Source organism: Colletes latitarsis, chromosome 7 (assembly GCF_051014445.1).
Source record: "Colletes latitarsis isolate SP2378_abdomen chromosome 7, iyColLati1, whole genome shotgun sequence".
NCBI classification, from domain to species: domain Eukaryota; kingdom Metazoa; phylum Arthropoda; class Insecta; order Hymenoptera; family Colletidae; genus Colletes; species Colletes latitarsis.
Genome location: NC_135140.1, coordinates 13733853 through 13753066, shown reverse-complemented (window position 1 = coordinate 13753066; position 19214 = coordinate 13733853). Strand labels below are relative to the sequence as shown.

The 19214-nt window shown below is 38.2% G+C and overlaps 3 protein-coding genes across 4 annotated transcripts in view; 2 read left to right on the top strand and 1 right to left on the bottom strand.

Annotated features, from left to right (window-relative positions):
- Window positions 1–19214, top strand: part of LOC143343389 (sodium-dependent nutrient amino acid transporter 1) — a 45308-nt gene that overhangs the window by 610 nt on the left and 25484 nt on the right. The window contains exons 2-11 of one of the 2 annotated variants that reach the window (XR_013079957.1): window positions 5136–5225; window positions 5342–5428; window positions 5853–6102; window positions 6513–6750; window positions 7257–7631; window positions 8220–8409; window positions 8733–8909; window positions 8986–9262; window positions 10265–10359; window positions 10419–11481. Coding sequence is in view for 1 of the 2 variants with exons in the window: in XM_076768245.1 (XP_076624360.1) it covers window positions 5136–5225; window positions 5342–5428; window positions 5853–6102; window positions 6513–6750; window positions 7257–7631; window positions 8220–8409; window positions 8733–8909; window positions 8986–9262; window positions 10265–10359; window positions 10419–10592 (1953 nt within the window). In the remaining variant the exon portion in view is untranslated. Of the gene's footprint in view, window positions 1–5135; window positions 5226–5341; window positions 5429–5852; window positions 6103–6512; window positions 6751–7256; window positions 7632–8219; window positions 8410–8732; window positions 8910–8985; window positions 9263–10264; window positions 10360–10418; window positions 11814–19214 lie in introns of those variants that run through there. The other variant, XM_076768245.1, reaches the window with a different exon arrangement.
- Window positions 11616–13072, bottom strand: LOC143343514 (uncharacterized). Its single transcript, XM_076768488.1, has 5 exons — window positions 13034–13072; window positions 12430–12725; window positions 12028–12280; window positions 11821–11898; window positions 11616–11708 (listed from the first exon to the last, which is right to left on the bottom strand). Exons 1-5 carry the CDS (start codon window positions 13070–13072, stop codon window positions 11616–11618), a joined length of 759 nt encoding a protein of 252 aa, XP_076624603.1.
- LOC143343583 (sodium-dependent nutrient amino acid transporter 1) lies at window positions 13328–19210 on the top strand. Its single transcript, XM_076768613.1, has 9 exons — window positions 13328–13482; window positions 14858–15227; window positions 15672–15954; window positions 16767–17141; window positions 17390–17579; window positions 17666–17842; window positions 18165–18264; window positions 18468–18739; window positions 18883–19210. The coding sequence occupies exons 1-9, from the start codon at window positions 13468–13470 to the stop codon at window positions 19048–19050; spliced, it is 1950 nt and encodes a 649-aa protein (XP_076624728.1). The 5' UTR covers window positions 13328–13467; the 3' UTR covers window positions 19051–19210.

Sequence of the window (19214 nt, the reverse complement as noted above, 5' to 3'; positions counted from 1 at the left end):
CAGAATAATTGTCGCGTTGGCTACTTAAATGGAACTTATGGAGACTGATACACGAGGTCCAACTTTATGGCCACCGGCGGTCACCCAACACTTGACTTTTTCTTACAAGGATACTCAAAGAACAAGGTGTATCCACTTCCTGTCATATACATACTAGTTTTCGAAGGCATTCAACATGGTATTTTTAGAAATATCGAAAGTTATAGAAAGAGACATAACAGAAGCATTAAGTAACGTAAAAAAAAGACGATGTTTACATTGCAATGGAAGATCATAACACTTATAAAGTAGAAAATTAATAAAATTTAGAGTGGTGTAACTCTTGAATTATTATAACGTAATTGACGATTGCCAGGATTAAAAAGATATAAAAATCATATAGAGTTTGGCGATATTTCATTATCTTTATCGTCGAAAGTTCTGTTATACGGGACCAGGTAGATAAGTACGAGTAGATTACATATTCACATTACGTAGAAGTTTCAACAGTGAGCGTAGAAGTATCTGACATAATTGACGTTTGTTACTTCACATAACAAGTTAAATCTTTTAGTTGCTCGCATAATAATTTTACTCATCGTTTAAGGCCTATCAAGGATCATTACTACCCATAAGTAGACCCAAGCAAATTTTATTTACATCTCAGTTTCTTTAGTTTTCGCAACGTTGTTTGTAATGAACCGAAATATCGATTTATAATATACAGCGAGCAGAAATAAAGCACCAAATACGTAACAAGTATAATTTACCATTAATATTATAATAAAATAATATTCTATTATACTCATTACTTATATCTTGTTTTTATTTTGCGAATAAAATCGTCAAATAAAAAGGTAAAAGTTATTTGACAAAATAAGGTAAAGGAACTGCATTTAGAAAATGGAGAAACCGTGAAATGATAAATATGTTATTTGAAATAATATTTCTAAAGTGTCCAGATCTTCACACGCGAGTAGTATACTTGTGCAATAAATGTTAGAACGTGTCGTCTGCGTCCCTACTCGTTTCGAAATTCCATGAAATATTGAGTCTACTATTATGCAATAACTATTTAAATTTCTGGAGCACTATCGACTACCATTGCCGTATTTCTCTTACATAAGAATTTCTTTTATTTAAATTTCGCGTCCCATGATATATCGCGTGATTATAATAATACAGATAGAATGTTCCTATACTGCTTAGAAACGTGTTTTGTTCGTGTACGTAGCTCATTTTGCGAAGATTAATGCGTGACTGTAATTGTACAGATCAGTAGCGGATCTAGAAGAACTAAAGTTGCCGTGCAGGGGGTGCTAACGAAAAGTCCCGACAAAAATTTCGAGAAACTCACCAATTGTCTATTCTATAGTGGTAACAAGTGGTCCCAACTGTTGTCTTGCCTTAAAACTCCTGGTGTATGTATTTTAATGTAACTGTTAACTGTAAATCTAGTGTTAAACAATGGAAAATTGTCCTCTACAATTTATAGAAAATAAACTGAAATAAAAATAGAGTTATAGACCAGTTCAGTTACTGGTTTAACCCTGTGCACAGACTGTATACAAAGTATATATAATTATAATGCTACGGGAAATACTTTTGCAATAATCGCCATTGCTTTCGAAACGTGGTGTCGAGTCACACTCGACATAAGATCGCAAAGGGTTAATCCGTACCTGCTGGTAATCCTAACCGGAGCCACGTTCTTGGCCTCGTAATCTCCTCGCTCTGACACAAAGCGAGTGTTGAATAAGAAAATGAAGAATATTTACCACAAAGAGATTTCCCAATGGTGATTCACTCTCATTAGAGTTCTGAATTAATAAATTTTTATGTCAACGAACTCGATTGCTCATAAGGTTCGTTGCAAGCGAAAAAGTCAGTAAAGTCTGTGACGAAAGTAGTGATATACTAAAACTGTGTCAAGAAAGAGAGTAACAAACGAGAGCTGTTGCTAAGCAATAAACAAGGTCAAGTTAACCAATACCGAGCCTTTGCAGTTACCAGCAGTTCACAGTGACAATTTTTATTAAAAGAAAAAAAATCTTAAATTTATATTCAAACAAAGTAGACATTATGCACTGCAGATTTTTCTATAGCGTTGTACATCTTCGTTTTTGATACTGACAATGTTTTCCAATGCATCGAAAAGCAAAGCGGAAATGTGCAATCATTTCCAATGCATCTTGAGTCTACAAAGTGAGTTTTGCTAACCAATGATGTGGGTTTAACCAATCGATTGTCCACGCGAATTAATAAAATTAGCTATTTGCTAACAGACTGTCCAAGTGTTAACGAACTCGCGAAGAGAACGATCTTCTGGTTCTTTCGCACGAGATCGAGGAACTTTCGGTCCGCGGAGGCTCTAATAACCGAGAAAGCAAGGACAACGTGCAAACAATCACTTTCGTCGTGACGTAATGTCGTTTCCGAAAATAAAAAGTCAAATGAAAGTCTCATTGTTACTTTCTCATCGCGCACTGAACGTATTTATCGTCGTTTCTCCTCGACATCCGACTTTTCGCGCTTCCGCCATTTTGGAACATTGCGAACGAAGATTGTGACAATTAAACCTCGTCAAAAGGTTTTAATTGCAATTAAAAGAAAGTTAAATAAACCTTTTCTTTATTCTTTTCACATTAATTCCAATGAAACCGCTATAAATGTTTTAGTTGATATACGAGAAATGTCATGTTAAGGAAAAGAAAAGAAATTCTCGCTCGTAAGGAGTCCAACCGGAAGTACATAACTAAGGGCGTTTAGTTATTCAGAGAAGCCGGTAACACGCGGTATTAGGTTTGATATAAAATGATCCAAGTCGTAGAACCGGCTTCCTTTATCCAACAAAAAGGTAATAATCACCATCGTGCGTCGGACGATGGTCGTAGATCCTTGTGAAACGAGGATAAATTCCAAGCTGTCGTGTGCAATTCTACCTGAATGCCTTCAAGGATTTTACGATTGAAGCGTTTCAATGTTGCTCAAAACGGACCGTAACTTTTACAATCAGTCGTGCAATTCTACGTACACATTCATCCAATTTACATTAGAATCTCGATGATCCACGTAGCTCGACGGAATATTCGAATAGTTGCATTCCAGGTTCCAACATTTTTTTGGGATTTTCAATTAGCAAATGACCGTGCACGAAACATTAATTTTTTTGAATTTATACTTATTTTTGTATCTCTTTTTAAACGCCCGTTGTATTTATATGCAACCTTCGTAGTTGAACTTAAAATTAGACAACTGGAAAAAGAGAAACTAGAAATAAAAAAGAAAGGTAAAGTAAGCAGTAAATGTTAGGTTTTTTCAAGGTAGGATTTGTCTGTTTAGTAATACGTTCGATATTTCCTAGTATTTGGTATAATAATCTTCGCTGTCCTTGGAGCAAAATTCACTGCAATCTATTATTAATCCAATTTCCATTAATTAACATTCGCGATTTCTACACGGCGATCCTTTCATCGACGGAACTGATGTAATGCATGGAAATCGGATCGGCTGGAACAAATTCGAATCGCGATTTTTCCGTTAATTCGATAGCCTCTGCTACATACGCAACGACGATCGCGAACTGCAACTTTCGTCGAGCGATTGTTGCATAGTTAGATTGTCGCAATAGTCGAACGTTTCTGATCGACTGAAACGTTAAGAATGTCGCGTGTATTAACAATGAATCGAGCGTGTTCGCGTGTGACGACGATCGAGGTATGCGGCCACAAAACAATGGAATGCAAGACAATCGCGTTTATCAGCCTGGGTGTTGTTCGGTCGCCATATTGGACGAAAATGATGAAATTCTTGTACATTTTTGTATACTTTGCATATATTCCGTAATAGAAAAAGAAGGCCATTTATGTAATATCGATAATACCATTAGACAATGATCTAGAACAAAAGAAAGAAGAAAAAGCAACTGTCCGCCGTTAGAGTTAACGTGTCGGTGAAAGTTAATTGCTGACGTTTGTTTACTCGTTTAAATGTCTATTACACGCTGTAAATTATAATAATTTAACTACTCTTTCGGAGATATTCTAACTTAAAGAATTTGTTACAAGGTTATCCCCACTACTCATTATAATAATTTCAATTAAATCTCATTCATAATTACTCTCACTGTGTTAACTGCGTATCGCTTGCTTTCGCTGGATCTCACTGGATCTTGCTGGTTTTCACTGGTTCTCTGTTTCTCACTCTCGTCCCCGATGTGGACAAATAACAAATTACTATTTGGAATACCTCCAAAGCTACGAGAGTGAGAGGACACGTTCTCGAGTAAAAGTTTTAGGGTAATTACTAAAATATTCTGAGGGGTGACAGAGATCAAACTTCTATGAGAAGAAGGTTTTATAAACATGTCTAGTCGAAGTTATTGCCACGTTAATATTAGTTTCACCGTGGAAGTGAACGTGGCAAGTAACCGTAACGACGAAATTTAGTAATAGTGAAAACCGAGATACGGTACTCGTCTATGGAGCTAAACAATTGTATGCAGAAAAATAACTAAATGAAAGAATAAAAGAATAAAAGAATTACTCTTTAGTTTTAAAAACATCTACGTGATTAGAAACAGATGACAGTCGAAACCATAGCTTCTATTAGAGAGATCTGTACTTTGTCCAAATAAATTACTTGAAAAATAATCGTTAAGATAATATATCATTTTATTTGTCAAATAATCTTTGAAGTGTCTTATTTGAATTTCGACGGAGGATCACGACGCATAATTTATGACTAGCATAGCGTGCAGCGTTGCAGTCTTTGGAAAGTGTCCTTGCAAACGACAACAAGAACGGTTATGCAGAGGAATTAGTTGTTCCGAGTCACGGTTCGTTCGCTGTAAATAATCATCGAGCGACAGAATAGCGTTGAAATAAAAAGACAAGTGCAACGAACCACTGCTAACACGATTTATTAGCTACGACGTTCCAAATGCTTTGCTAATTATTCACACTCTATTTGATATAGAACTTAAAGGGATGGGGACAAACAAAAAATATAGAAACTATAAATAGAGATAAAAAATGTAAATTTTGACGAATGTTAAACTTTTATCGAGGAATAAATAAACATCAAGCCTCTGTAGCAACCACCTCGTTTTGAATTTGTTTTTAATATTATTTTCCTGATTCGTTTAATTTTTACAGCAAGGAAAACAAAACGCTGCATTCGTCGGAGACGATGGCCACGCGACGACGAATTTCCAAACCTCGAACGCGAACGACGTCGCTGAAAAGGTAAAAAAATACGATTATTTTGGAATCGAAGTCGAATAGTCAAAATTGAGAGAAGAAAAATTGAAAAATTACCTTTAGCGAATTGTAAAAACCGAGGAACTTCGTTCTCGTTTTAGAAGCATGGCGACGAGAGTTTCGACTTCGATTATGGGATTCAGGACGACCGCAAGTTGCCACTTTCCCTGTCGGTTCCAGAGGAAATGGTACCATATTTCAAATTATACCGCCTATACAAGGCCACCGACTATCCCCGTAGATAATTCGAATCTTTCATTACGTGTAAAGACTTGTAGTTGGATCGTGTACCTTTGGATCGATGGAGTTTCGTTAAAAGAATAAAAAAATGATATTAATCTACAGACCAGTAATTATCGTCTGAATCAAAACGAAGGAAAATTTGTTAAATTAAAGAGAAAGTAAAATTGTTTATTTCATTACAAATATTAACACAATTTTGGTTCACACGAGATAAGCTTTGAAAAGTGTTTGCCGTATAATTATGTAATAATTCTTTATTTTAAAAATCGACGCCCTCGGATGGAAATACCACTTTAAAGCGGCGAAGACTTATTATTATAATAAGTCTAAGTATTATTTAAAACTAAGTATTATTTAAAATTCGTAAAGTCTACTGCGAAGAATGGAGCAGATAGACCGACCTGGGACAACGGATTGGAATTTCTGATGTCCTGCATCGCCATGTCCATCGGCCTCGGCAACGTTTGGAGGTTTCCGTTCACCGCTTACGAAAATGGCGGCGGTGCTTTCCTTATACCTTACATCATCGTCCTCTTCGTCGTCGGCAAACCGTTCTATTACCTGGAAATGATAATGGGGCAATTCTGCAGCCGATCGTCGGTGAAAATGTGGGCAGCAGGTGCATTCATCGACACGAGCAATAAACTATACATTCGTGGCGTTTATTTTCAAATTTTATTTCTTTAACGAAAGAAAAAAATGAAGAACAACGAATCTGGAAATAATTTTAAAATTGAATCTAGAAAATTTCATTGGATTAATAAAATTGTATTATAGAACGATAAAACTTTCCATTCGAGCGTTTAAACAAAATTTTACAAACGGTGGAATGTATACTAGCTCGGTGGAAAAATTAAAATTTGAAAAAAATGATACGAATTTACGTCTCAATCAAATATTTAATTTCGAAACTCTTTCGAAACAGGACGTCCTACTATAATTGAGTTTAAAGTAGTAGAAGATAGAGACAAAAAATTACGTTAAAACAGATACTTGTTAAAGTAAATCGAAGTAACGATTTAATTGTAGTACCAGGATTTCGAGGCGTAGGCTGGGCCCAAATGTTCTCCATGCTCGCAGTGGGCACTTACTATAGTTCTCTGATGACTATGACTCTGTATTATCTGGTCGGAAGCTTTCAATCTCAACTTCCTTGGTCCAGCTGTCTCGAGGAATGGGGTGACTCTTGCGTCGATTCCGGGCGATCCTACAACGCCACCGAACGAAACAGAAGTTCCATAATTAGCTCTGCTGAACTCTACTTCAGGTGAGCCTTAAAGCGAACATAATCGTCGTTCAGGTTCAGATGAATGTTACAATGAGGATTCCTAGATTGAGTTGATACGTAAGTTCAATAATAAGTAATTTTTATAAATGTAATTAAACAATGAAACCTCTAAAGCTCCGAGTGCCAAAGAAATACTTCGTTTTTATTGACTGAGTTACTAACAATCCTTTCTAACTTATTTATCTTCGTCAAAATACCTTGCTACATTCCCAGCCTTCGAACAAACTTTACACACTCATAAAAAACAAAATCTGCTTCGTTACAACACGAGTGATATCCATTTTTATGATAGTCTAAGGGGTTCGTTGAAGCCTTGCAATATTCCATATTGCGTACGTTTATCCTAAGTCCTTCTTTGAAGATTTTGGCGCCTGTTCTGCACAAAGTGCCGCCATATTGGTTCGCGGTAGAACTCGTCGCGTTTCCTTTTATGAAAATTGGGGACGAACGAATTCTAATTCGCGACGAAACGATTTTCCCGACAGGAGGATAGTGTTGAAGGAGAAGCAGACGATCGACGACGGGATCGGTTTGCCGGATTGGAAGCTGACTATCTGTTTGCTGTTCGCGTGGGGCTGCATATTTGCTGTATTGGCGCGCGGCGTGAAGAGCTCGGGAAAGGCGGCCTATTTCCTCGCTCTCTTCCCTTACGTCATCATGATCAGCTTGCTGATCAGAGCGGTGAGCCTGGACGGCGCCGTTAACGGGATCGTTTTCTTCATCAAGCCAGATTGGGGGAAGCTGTTCGATGCGAACGTCTGGTACGCTGCTGTCACACAGTGCTTCTTTTCACTGTCGGTGTGCTTCGGTGGTGTCATCATGTACTCGTCCTACAACGACTTTAAACACAATATATACAGGTTACTCTTTGAATATAAAATAATGCTTGAATAGAGAAGCTAATATCGTTAGAATCGAGGGCACCGTTTTCTTTTTACCTCGGAATCGTCGCGACGCACTGCGATTGTCACGGTTCCATCAGGAAAAACGACAATCCGGTCACGAGTTCTGCGTCCAACTGCTGATTTTCGGAACGATCGAACACGTCCCACGAAGGTTTATTGCGTAAGATGGAACACTAACTCCCGACGTAGCCCTTTCGTTTTAAACAATAGGAGATAGGCGTAGTTGCAGGTCTAGTAGAGGCGACTTTTAAGAATTTTGAAAGTAGTAAGAACGGTTGACAAGATCTAACAAGGCTTAGAAAGTTTCGCAGAGGTCATCGTGGTTAGGATAACACAGAATTCGGGGAGCAAGCATAGGTCAGGATGGGTACATTTAATTGTTGAAAAAGTTCGTAAAGGTTAATATTCGAAATCAGTATATTTTCGACGCTTTTTTAACGCGAGTATTTTAAGTGTATACAGTTGGTAGCTCAACCTGTACGTGTGTGTTTTCTAAGCACGGTTCTCTGGTAAGGCACTAACGTATCATTCAACCTGTTTCAGAGATGTCATAGTGGTAACCACCTTGGATACGTTCACCAGTCTCATAGCAGGTTTCACCATTTTTGGTATACTCGGGAATTTGGCTCACGAACTCGGCACAGAAGACATCAGCAATGTCGTTCGGGGCGGAACCGGTCTCGCCTTTGTCTCTTACCCGGACGCAATTGCGAAATTCACTGTTCTGCCACAGGTGAGCCTTCAAACGCTCGCAATAATTGCCTAACGTCTTGCTAGTCCACGCTAGACCATCACCGAATTCATTCGACATTTTAAATATTTATTTTCGTTGCTATCGACTTTGTCTTTTCAATGATTCGACTTGAGTTCATTCTTTCATTTTATTTCTCTCCTTTTCTGCTTCCTTCGTAGGAGGTAGTTTAAAAAGATAAGCATCGCAAATGTTCTTGGACGTTGAAATAACGAGCATTTTCCTGTTCACGAGCTCTCGAGGTGATCCAGATTTCATTCTCGCTGGAACGAACGTACTGTCAAGGATTTTACCGTTGTTTGCAGCTATTCTCGGTGCTGTTCTTCCTGATGCTCTACGTTCTTGGCATTGGAAGCGCTATCGCCCTGGTGGGCTCTCTCATCACCATCGTCAGCGATCAATTTCCCACCTGGAAACACTTGTACATAGTACTTGGCGCAGTTACATTCGGATTTTCCGTCGGAACTGTTTACTGTACACCCGTAAGTCCGAAATTGTTCGTTAATATACTTAGGAATAAATATACTATAAAGAGAAATTCTTGAATTTGGGCAATAGGGTGGGCAATTCATTTTGGAGCTGGTGGACTTCTACGCTGGCTCCTTCGTCGTCTTCATCTTAGCCACTTTGGAGATAACTGGTATCTTCTGGGTGTACGGGTTAGAAAATTTCTTAGACGACGTAGAATACATGATGAAAAGAAGGCCGTCCGTGTATTGGAGGCTCTGCTGGGCCATCATCACCCCCCTCTTGCTGGCTGTCATCTTAATTTACAGCTTGATCTCTTTGCGACCCTTGACTTACAGCGGTATTTCTTATCCGTACAGTGCACACGGTACGTATTAATACCTTCATATAATTCATTTCTTCTTTCGCCTAACTACGTACATTGGAGCTAAAAATAATTTTTATTTCATATTTTACGCTTTATATATTCGTGAATTAATTAATACTCGAGCTGAACAATACTTGGTTGTACGTGCAAAGCTGTGTTATGTAAGACATCGTTAATACATTTTACAAGGATTATTTTCAATAAAAATCCCCAATGTAAAAAGAAATACTCGGAAGAATCGTTTCTTTGCCTTTCGTGAGTAAAGTCGTGTTAATACTACGTCTACTAAGACTGATCAGTTGACTATTTTATGGTAGAATAGTCTGACAACGCGTATTATAAATACTAAAAACTTTAGACGCGTGTAGTTCCGAAACTACTAGTGCTTTATCCATAAATGAGCCACTGTTAGAGGCGGCGAACCTTCCTCTTTAAAATGCTTTTTCGTTTTTGTCGATCCGACTTTCCGTTTTCGAGATATCGTAATTTATGTGAAGGGGTAATTTTTCTTAATTAGACTATCGCTGTCTCCGTCTAACGCGTCGCGTCGAACGTCCTTCTCGCACGTTGACCCACTGACCGAGTGACCGAGTGACGTAGTGTTTACTATTTACTACGAGTCACGTGCGGTCAACGGCCTTGACAAGGCCGTAGTAAGAAAGTAAACAAACGCTTCGGACCCTCGTATCTCCGGAACTAGCCACCGCATCGACTTGAAACTAAAATCGTCATATCTCCGGAACTAATGAAGCTATCGACTTGTACGAACACTCGTTTTAAAGGGCATTTCATCCTCTATCCAATGCATATAACACCTATTACTATTTATGCTGTTTACTATGTTTATTTTGAAACTTAATTTGACACTATGCACCCAAAGAAGTTTCAGCAATTCCTATCGATTATAAATTCGATTATAAATTATTTATTTAATTGAAAATGAAGTGTCGGTAGGTTTAGTGTTAAGGAATGGCCCGTTTCACGAAAAACATTGATTTACAGCTGCCGGATGGAGCATCTGCGCTTTCGGGATACTACAGGTTCCTTTCTGGATGATTTACACGATGATCTCTAAGAGGCACTTGAAACTTCCCGAGGTACGAGCAATAATTTCGACCGACAATAGCTGTATGCGTGACTATTTATGCACTTGCAGATGATCAAGTCAGCCTTCAGGCCATCCTCGGATTGGGGGCCGAAGAACGCGAAACATCTGGCTTCCTGGCGCGAATTCAAAGAAATCAGACGGAAAATACGGGAGAAACGGGAATGCTCGAGGATGAAGCAGTTCGTTTACGTGATACTTAGTTGGGAAGATAAGCTCGTGTAACGAGAACCGAACATTCTCGCTCTACAGTAATTCATACGTCGATTATTAGGGCACCCAGTGACCGGTGAACAGTTTCAGAAGTGAACGATACAACGGATTCGAGTCTATTAATCTTCTGGCTGTCCGCTTTGGAACCATGTACCTCACCCTGTTTTGTACTTTTACGGATCTAAGAAAATAGGAACATTCTCTCTTCCTATCTCTTCCTCTGAAGACATTTCACGGTGTTCAAAGTATCCATTGTATTTCTTTGTTCATGTTTGCCCTGCTCGTTCAGTTTGCCGTCCTGTAAATAGTTCGTACCTGTGTAGACGTAGGCTTCAATGCTTTTTTTTATCGTTCAACCCTTTGGTAATCATTACAAAGTATGTTTTATAATTTTAGATCGAAGAGAAACGGACGTCCAAATTCGTTGGAAGTTTTGTTCGTTAATTATATCACAAAATATTCGATAAATCGTAAGCGTTCTCCGATGTTCGCCATCTTCGAAGATACAGTAATTCTTGCCTTCGAGTGCCAAAATGGGAACTGTCGTTCGACTTACGAGCGCAGTAGGCAGCCATTTTTATCTTGAACCGAGGACAACAAGCAGGATAGAAAAGCAGAACTCGAATTGAAATCTATTTCGTCGTTAGTTTATATTTTTCTAAACACTGTCACTTGAAAGCGGGAGTTCTATAGTTTCTTCTTCCAGTGTCGTGGAGTACAGTATTAAGCAAAAAATCGAGTGACATGATAGTTTTAATGATTTATGTTACACAACTGCCGCGAAAAGTATTTAAACTCTCAATTTTATTTATTAACGCGACCGTTTCTTTCCATACTACTGCATTTAAAATATCTAGAGTACGCTTTTAATAGCATTTACTAAAAGTCTACGATAGATATAGTAGCGCCGCGTTAGTTGACAGTAATTCGAGACCATATTTAGTCACCAATCGAGACAGAATTCCTGTCAATTAACGCGACACTATTGCACGAGTCGATATAGAAATATATTTTCTTAACGCGTGGATTTCCGAATCATTCATAATCCAAGAAATTCCAATCGTCGACGTACTCTTCCTCCTCCCCCTCCTCGTGTTCCATCGACACGGATATTTTGTCTTCCAAGTCCTGTTTTTTTTTTCCACCGTAGAATAAGAAGCGTGTTATTAGTAGTTGCACCGATTTTGATAAATGTACGCGAAGTAATTTAGATAAAAAAGAATGCAAAAACTATACAGACACGTAAACTAAGCCTCTCTCTTTCGATCATAAGTTCCAGCTCGAACTCCCTTCGTCTCCTGCACCGTTCCTCGCATATCTGAAATTGCAGCAAAAGTTACTCAGTTTTTGGTAAGTTAAACATTCCAATATAAAAAAACTTTTTTTCGATAAAGGATATGGTCACTTTAACTGTTTTTTTAAATGTAACTTTAGCTTATTATCTAACTTTGTAATTCAGTAGCCAGTGACCGAGGTATTCGACCGGATCGAAAGGTTTCTTTGAAACAATTTCACGCATGCCACGTGACAAAGGCTTGCTCAATGAGTTTTTCAGGTACATCCCGTCCGGAGACAAATACTCGTCGGAGGAAGAAGGCAAAGACGCGGACGAATCGGTGTCTTCCCTATTCTTCTCCAAATCCCACAATTTTTCAAGTTTCTCGATGTCTTCCTCGACGAATCCTATCGCCTTCAACAGTCTAGAACATAAATGGTTATTAGATTATTTTTTAAGACGCATAGAGACAGAATTTCCTCAAAAGTTTTGGATCTAAATCACGTTGAGAGTCTTCAACGTCGATGAATTAATTTTTTACATAAGTCACTGTCTAGCTTAAAATTTGTTTACCTAAGAAATTCGTCGGTGAATCCAACTTTCAGTAAAGTAGCGATCAGGCTTTGGCTTAGCGATTTTTCGCGTAAGAATTTTGCAATTTTTTCTTTTGGTGTTGACGGGACATTAGGTTGATTTTGTATTTCTTTATTGTACGATTTCTCTGGTTTTCGAGGTATCTTGGACTTTCTGATTTCGTTGTGTCCTTTGGAAACGTCTTTTGTATGTTCTGGAGATCCAATCGAAGGTTCTTCGATCATTTTTCTCGTGATTTTTGAATCATCTTCTTCTAGTTGCTCTAAATTTGAGTGCTTCGACAAGGATAGTATTAAAATGTCTTTGAATCGTTACTAATTCATAGAAAAATACATTTTTATGCGCGTGTTATAGATTGAAAATTTTACACAACTTATGCAATAATAGCACAAAAATCCAGCGACTAATAAGTAAATTAGGTTACTTTTGGGTTAGGTTTTCACTAATTTAAATAATCATCTCTCTCTTTGCAGTTGGTACAGACAAAAATAACACGTTACAACGAAAAAATATCAAATTTGGAAATTTCAGATCGATAGTTGATCCTTGAAATCCATCAAAGACTAAAACATTTCCAAATTACCTTGCTCAATTTCGATCCTCTCTTCGTTCCATCGTCCATGTTGACAACGATATTTTCTTCTCGTTATATTTGTTGTTCAAATAAAATAGGATTAAAATTTTAGAGAAAAATTATTTCTATCCGACTAAGATCAGTATTTTTACCACCGTTTGTTGGTGACGTTAATAAACAAAGTATAGTGGTGCATTTATCAGTGTGCATAGAACTGCAGTGTAATCTAAACGTTAGGATCGCCTTATCGCCAAGGTTTTTCGATCACGTACGCTCGATGGGCAATGAAATCGACACGCGTTTCGTGATATAAAAGCAGATGCGTGCGACGTCGATCGTCGAAAAGCGCGGGGCAGAATCGATTTGCCCGTTTCTAGAAATCGTAATTTCTTTGTTCTCGTAGTCTCGTTTCATCCTGTGCTTCGTTTATCCCCGACTATCAAATGCGCAAGGATACGGTGAGTCAAAAAACGCGACCTTTTGTTCGTCTTCGCGTCAGGACATCCGCCTTTTACACGTAACATTTTTATCAAAGACTAAATAAACAAGTAAAAAAAAAGCAACATTGATCACTTGCCATGATAATACTCGCGATTCTCTAATTTTTTCACGGCACAGGTATCGTTTAACGATTCTGTGCAGAGACAATAAACAAAGGCTACGAATTAATTCTATTACGCTCGAAAGTGTACCAAGTTTGTTTTTTTTTCATTAGGAAACGCTCAGACATTCAAGTTCGCGTTATATTATTTCTAAAGCTGTTTTAATCGCGTAATTTCATTTTCATATCGCGATTTGGCCGACAAAAGCAAAAGAGGAATGGGTTTTAAACAACTAAACAACAACTTCGAGACGCGAATTGGTTCGCTTTATTTACGATTGGTTACACCACGAGCGTTGCAGGAAGTGATAAACGGCTTTCATAGTATTTTGTCTGGCACAGAAACACTGTCGATAGCAAGATTTTACTCACGCGATAAGAATCCGCAAGGGTTCCATAAAGAGCTCAAAACTAATGCTCCGCTATCTTGAATATGGAACGTCCGTGACGCGGTCGTCTTTTCGATCAGCTTTTGCACAATGGTAGATGTTGAGGAACTAAAACTAATCGTATATACCTGATTTTCTATAAGACGAGAAAGCTTATGGTGTTGCAATTCTCACCTTGTTGGCCTACCCAGTATTAAACGACAAAGTTTAAAATTCAATTCATCTTCAATTGACCCTCGTTGCTATTGACGACTGTTTAAAATGGACGACTATTTCTCGACGAGCCGATATTGAGTCCTTTCTATTTTTTAAATACATCTACAATGATCAGTGAATTAATAACAAATAAAATTGCTATTTACTTAGGTGTCGAGTGTATCATCCCTGATAACTATTAAACTATGATCTTGATAATTTCAAGTATTGTGCTTAATCTTTTAAGCCAGTGTCGATACTTCACCAATGATCTGTTTTTCATAGCAATCGAAGAGCCACTCATTATTGAACCATTTCACTTAACGTTAAACCAACCCACTTATCGTTAGAAAAGAATTACTATCGGAATCACTATTACGTAGAAACGTCTAATCGCAAATTCTCGTTATTTTCATTTCGTTAAGCTCTGTCACCTTTTCTTAGGCATTTCCAATGGTGCAGTCAAAGAATGTTTCAGACAAAAGTTTATGTTTATAATGCTTTTTTCATTAAAAATGTCGAGGTCAATTTGGTAACAACTATGCACCACACCGAAGGTCACACGATTATTAAATAAAAACAATAATATAACAACTTTAGATCGATTTTTATTTCAAAGTAATCAAATACGTTTGCTTTCGTTCGTAGAGCAATGGCGTTCGAAACGGTCATCGGAACGCAGCGTTTGTCGCGGACGAAGAAGATCAAGATGGCGTCCCGAAAGACTCCGGAGACTCGATTGCGCGATATTCGGTGACATCCGAGGAAACGGAAGCGAAAAGAGGCTGGAACAACAGCATAGAATTCCTGATGTCCTGCATCGCCATGTCCATCGGATTCGGTAACATCTGGAGGTTCCCGTTCACAGCGTACGAAAATGGCGGCGGTGTTTTTCTTATACCATACATAATCGTTCTGTTCCTCATCGGTAAACCGTTTTACTACTTGGAGATGATCATAGGGCAGTTCTCGTCCTCGACATCCATTAAAGTTTGGAGCATTTCGCCAGCGTTCGTCGGTAATTTTCATTCGCTTAAGAGTTAAAATTAACAGATAATTAAAAATATAATCAAGACATATTCAATCCTAGAAATCTAAGAAAAAACTCCTCAAAGACGACTACCAACGAATAGCCTTATCGTTAGAAAGAAGAGGCTAATTTTAATATAATTCTTCTTAATAGCTTTAATAACCGACTCTTCTTTCGAGCTGTCCATTTGCTTATCCGTCTATTTGTATCCTGTTTTAATAATTCCGTAGCCACATTGGCAGATGCAATCTCACAAAATATTACACAACGCATAATTCATCCTTAGCTCCTCTTCCTACGTTATGCAATTACGTTTACAATGCTTCTTTCATTATATTTGTACTCTCGATTGACTCGCAACACATTTCTGCAATTTGATGTAGAAATAACACTGTTCCACGTCTTGGAAACTAAGGAAGTGAATTTTTTTAGGCGTTGGATGGGCCCAACTCTGTTCGAACGTGGCGCTGATGACGTACTACAGTTCCTTGATGGCTCTGACGTTGTTCTTCCTGATCGCGTCTTTTTCCTCCGAACTACCCTGGGCGAAGTGCAGAGAGGAATGGGGCGACCATTGTGTGGACTCCAGCACCAAGGCGAACATAAGCGCGAACAGTATGGACGCATTCGAAGGAGCACGGTCCGAGGGTGCGAACGTGTTCGACTTGCTGGTGACCGACGAACAGTACAAAAGCTCGGCAGAACTTTACTTTTTGTGAGACATTTTTTTATTGAATCATTAATTACAGATAAATCATTAAATCACAGACGAGGTATACGAGTAGACCATACAAATCGTTCTAAAAAAATTATTTTTAGTCGCAGAGGTAAAATACAATAATTTTTGGTGAATAGACATACCCCCGAAATCCTACCCACTTTTGAGAAAAAAATTCGAGTAGGTGGACTTTGTCGACAAAATTAAAAAATTTCAAATCGTTCTAAAAAAAATATTTTTAGCTGCGTGGGTCAATTACAATCATTTTTGGTCAATAGACGTACCCTCGAAATCCTAACCATTTTTGAGAAAAAAATTCCTTACCGAAAATATAATTTCTGGCCAGAAAAGCTTCCCTGAAATTTCATGCATATCTTTAAAACGTCATAACTTCTGAACGGATTGGACGATTTTAATGTTTAAAAAAGCAAACTACGCGTATTTTGATGGAGAATATGTACAAATCGCAAAAATATTCGAAAAGTTGGTCCTTGACCCCGCAAAATGAGAAAAATCCTATAAAAATGGTCCAATTTCCAAACGTCCTTAACTCCACCAATAGTGAATATATTTGAATGAAATTTATTTGTGTAGTAGTACTCATGGATACCTACTGAAACGTATTAAACAACATTTCCGTACAGCCAGAAACAAATTTATTACGGTAACAAAAAGATAAAATTTACGTAACATATTACTTTTGGCACAATTTTTATCACTTTTCGTAGCAGATATTCGTAAGTAGACATTTTTAGAAATACGTGTTTCTAATTTTAATGAAATTTAAAGGTTACACTTTTCGATATCAGGAAAGTGGTACTCCAGGAGAAGGACAGCATCGACGATGGGATCGGATTGCCAGATTGGAAATTAACACTCTGCCTGCTTGGCAGCTGGCTATCGGTGATCCTGATAACGTTCCAGGGCGTGAAAAGCTCTGGAAAAGCGTCCTATTTTCTCGCGATCTTCCCCTACATCGTACTGGTCAGTCTTCTGATCAGAGCAGTTACCCTCGACGGTGCAGGAAACGGGATCTTGTACTTTATCACGCCAAAATGGTCGAAACTCTTGGACCTGACCGTCTGGTACGCTGCTGTCACGCAATGCTTCTTCTCGCTTTCCGTTTGTTTCGGCACCATCATCTCCTATTCGTCGCACAACGACTTCAAGCACAACATCTACAGGTAGAATTCTCCTTCTCTCTTACAAAGAAAACTCGCCAAAACTGCGGTTCTCCGATCTTTACGAAACTTTTAGAGCGTATGGTGGCCATCTTTGGTTTACAAATCATAGAAAGTAACCGGTAACAAAGAAATAGTGTTAAGCGTTAGGGCAATTTTCGAAGGGATGCACCATTATACCAATAATACCGAAAGATTAATAGTTTCGATATTGCTTGTTCGCAACTTTATCGAACGTTGTCGCGTTTTAGGGACGCGATGATCGTGACTAGCCTCGACACGTTGACCAGTATGATAGCTGGTTGCACGATTTTTGGGATTCTCGGTAATTTGGCTCACGAAATGGGCATCACGGATATTGACAAAGTGGTGAAGTCTGGAGCTGGTCTGGCGTTCGTTTCTTATCCCGACGCGATCGCAAAGTTCGATGTTGTGCCACAGGTAAACGCGCGATTATTACGGTAACGGAGGTCCGTAAGAAAATATTTATCCGGGGAGTTGGGGCAAATTTAATTTGTTCTCCACAGGTATTCGCGGTCCTCTTTTTCGTGATGATGTTCGTTCTGGGAGTCGGTAGCAACGTAGGGATGGTGTCATCAGTAGTTATAGCCTTAAAAGACAAACTTCCGAACGTAAAACTCTGGCAAATCGTAATTTCAGTGTGTTCGATGGGATTTGCCGTCAGCACAGTTTACGTAACGCCTGTACGTATGACATTTCCATCGTTAATCTAAAGAAATTCATTTTGTTTTTCGAACCAAGTCGAGCATTCGATCGTTCAAACTTAAAAAAAATTTAACGAAACGTTTGAACAGCCTGGTTGCATTCGAGTTACATAATTCGTAATCAATACTCAAATTGAATTCGACTATCTGAAAATATAGATGATATTCATGTGATAATCATTGTTTGTAGAAAATTTTAGAGTGATCGTAGTATGGTAAGTGATTGTTTAAAACAATATTGCATAGTCAGAAGATGAATTGCATAGTGTCTAATTTTTCTGACTATTTTCCTTGCTCACAGGGTGGCCAATTTTTGCTGACGTTGGTCGATTACTACGGCACCTCGTTCGTTGTGTTTATCCTGGCGTTTTTTGAAATCACCGCGATAGTATGGTTGTACGGTTTGTATTTTTCAATTACAACTCATAAAACAAATTTTTTTTTGGTTTTAAGAATATTTTTATTACAAAATAGTTACTTTATTGCAACATAAATATACGCTGTGTTTCAAATTTATTTATTGCTATTCTTAATTTAATAAATAAAAATAAAATAGAAAAAATAATACCTAACTAATTGTTTGTAACTAATCTTGTTGGGATAGGTATAGAAAATTTCATAGACGACATCGAGTTTATGTTGGAGAAAAAGACGAGCATCTATTGGAATGTCTGCTGGTTTCTCATAACGCCGTCGATTTTGATAATAATTTTTATATACACTGTTGCAACCTTATCGCCGGTGACTTATGGCGGAAAAGATTATCCAGTGTCGGCACACGTGGCTGGCGTGATCATACTCTGCATCGGTGTTTTCCAAATACCATTCTGGATGGTAGCGGAAATGGTGAAGAACAGACATCTACCATTTTTGCAGGTACCATGCTTCGGTTGCAAAAGAGAACGTTAGAAAATGCTTGGAAGTGAAAAACTCGTGGAGTGTCTCCTAAAGAATATTTCTTAACGTCTTCCCGCGTCGATTATTCGTTGTTTTACCAATCGTTCCTGTTTCCGTCGCAGAATATAAAAGCGTCCTTTCAATCAACGTCAGAATGGGGGCCAAGGAAGACCAAGTACAAGGATGCCTGGTTACTTTTCAAAGAACAGAAAACGAAAGAAAGAAGTCTCAGGACGCAACCCAGATGGCTCCAATTGATTTGCACTCTGCTGCGCGTTAAAATGAAATAAAACGGAAGGAACACTTTTAATACTAAAGTGGTTCACCAATTGATGCAAAGAGAACTTCAACAAAGATCAACAACTTGAAGGAAAGGTTGCTGATCAAAATTAATACTGATTAAAATTGATTCAAAACGTTACAACGAAACTGATCTCGCAATGGCCATCAAACA

Bases quoted from the DNA above. Each gene is read 5' to 3' on its own strand.
- LOC143343514 (XM_076768488.1), bottom strand. From the start codon at position 13,072: ATGGACGATGGAACGAAGAGAGGATCGAAATTGAGCAAG. The intron at 12,281-12,429 runs GTAAACAAATTT...TTTATGTTCTAG, and splicing joins TTCACCGACGAATTTCTTAG to ACTGTTGAAGGCGATAGGAT. The intron at 11,899-12,027 runs GTTAGATAATAA...CTGCAATTTCAG, and splicing joins ACTGGCTACTGAATTACAAA to ATATGCGAGGAACGGTGCAG.
- LOC143343583 (XM_076768613.1), top strand. The intron at 17,142-17,389 runs GTAGAATTCTCC...GTCGCGTTTTAG, and splicing joins TTCAAGCACAACATCTACAG to GGACGCGATGATCGTGACTA. The intron at 18,265-18,467 runs GTTTGTATTTTT...TTGTTGGGATAG, and splicing joins CGCGATAGTATGGTTGTACG to GTATAGAAAATTTCATAGAC.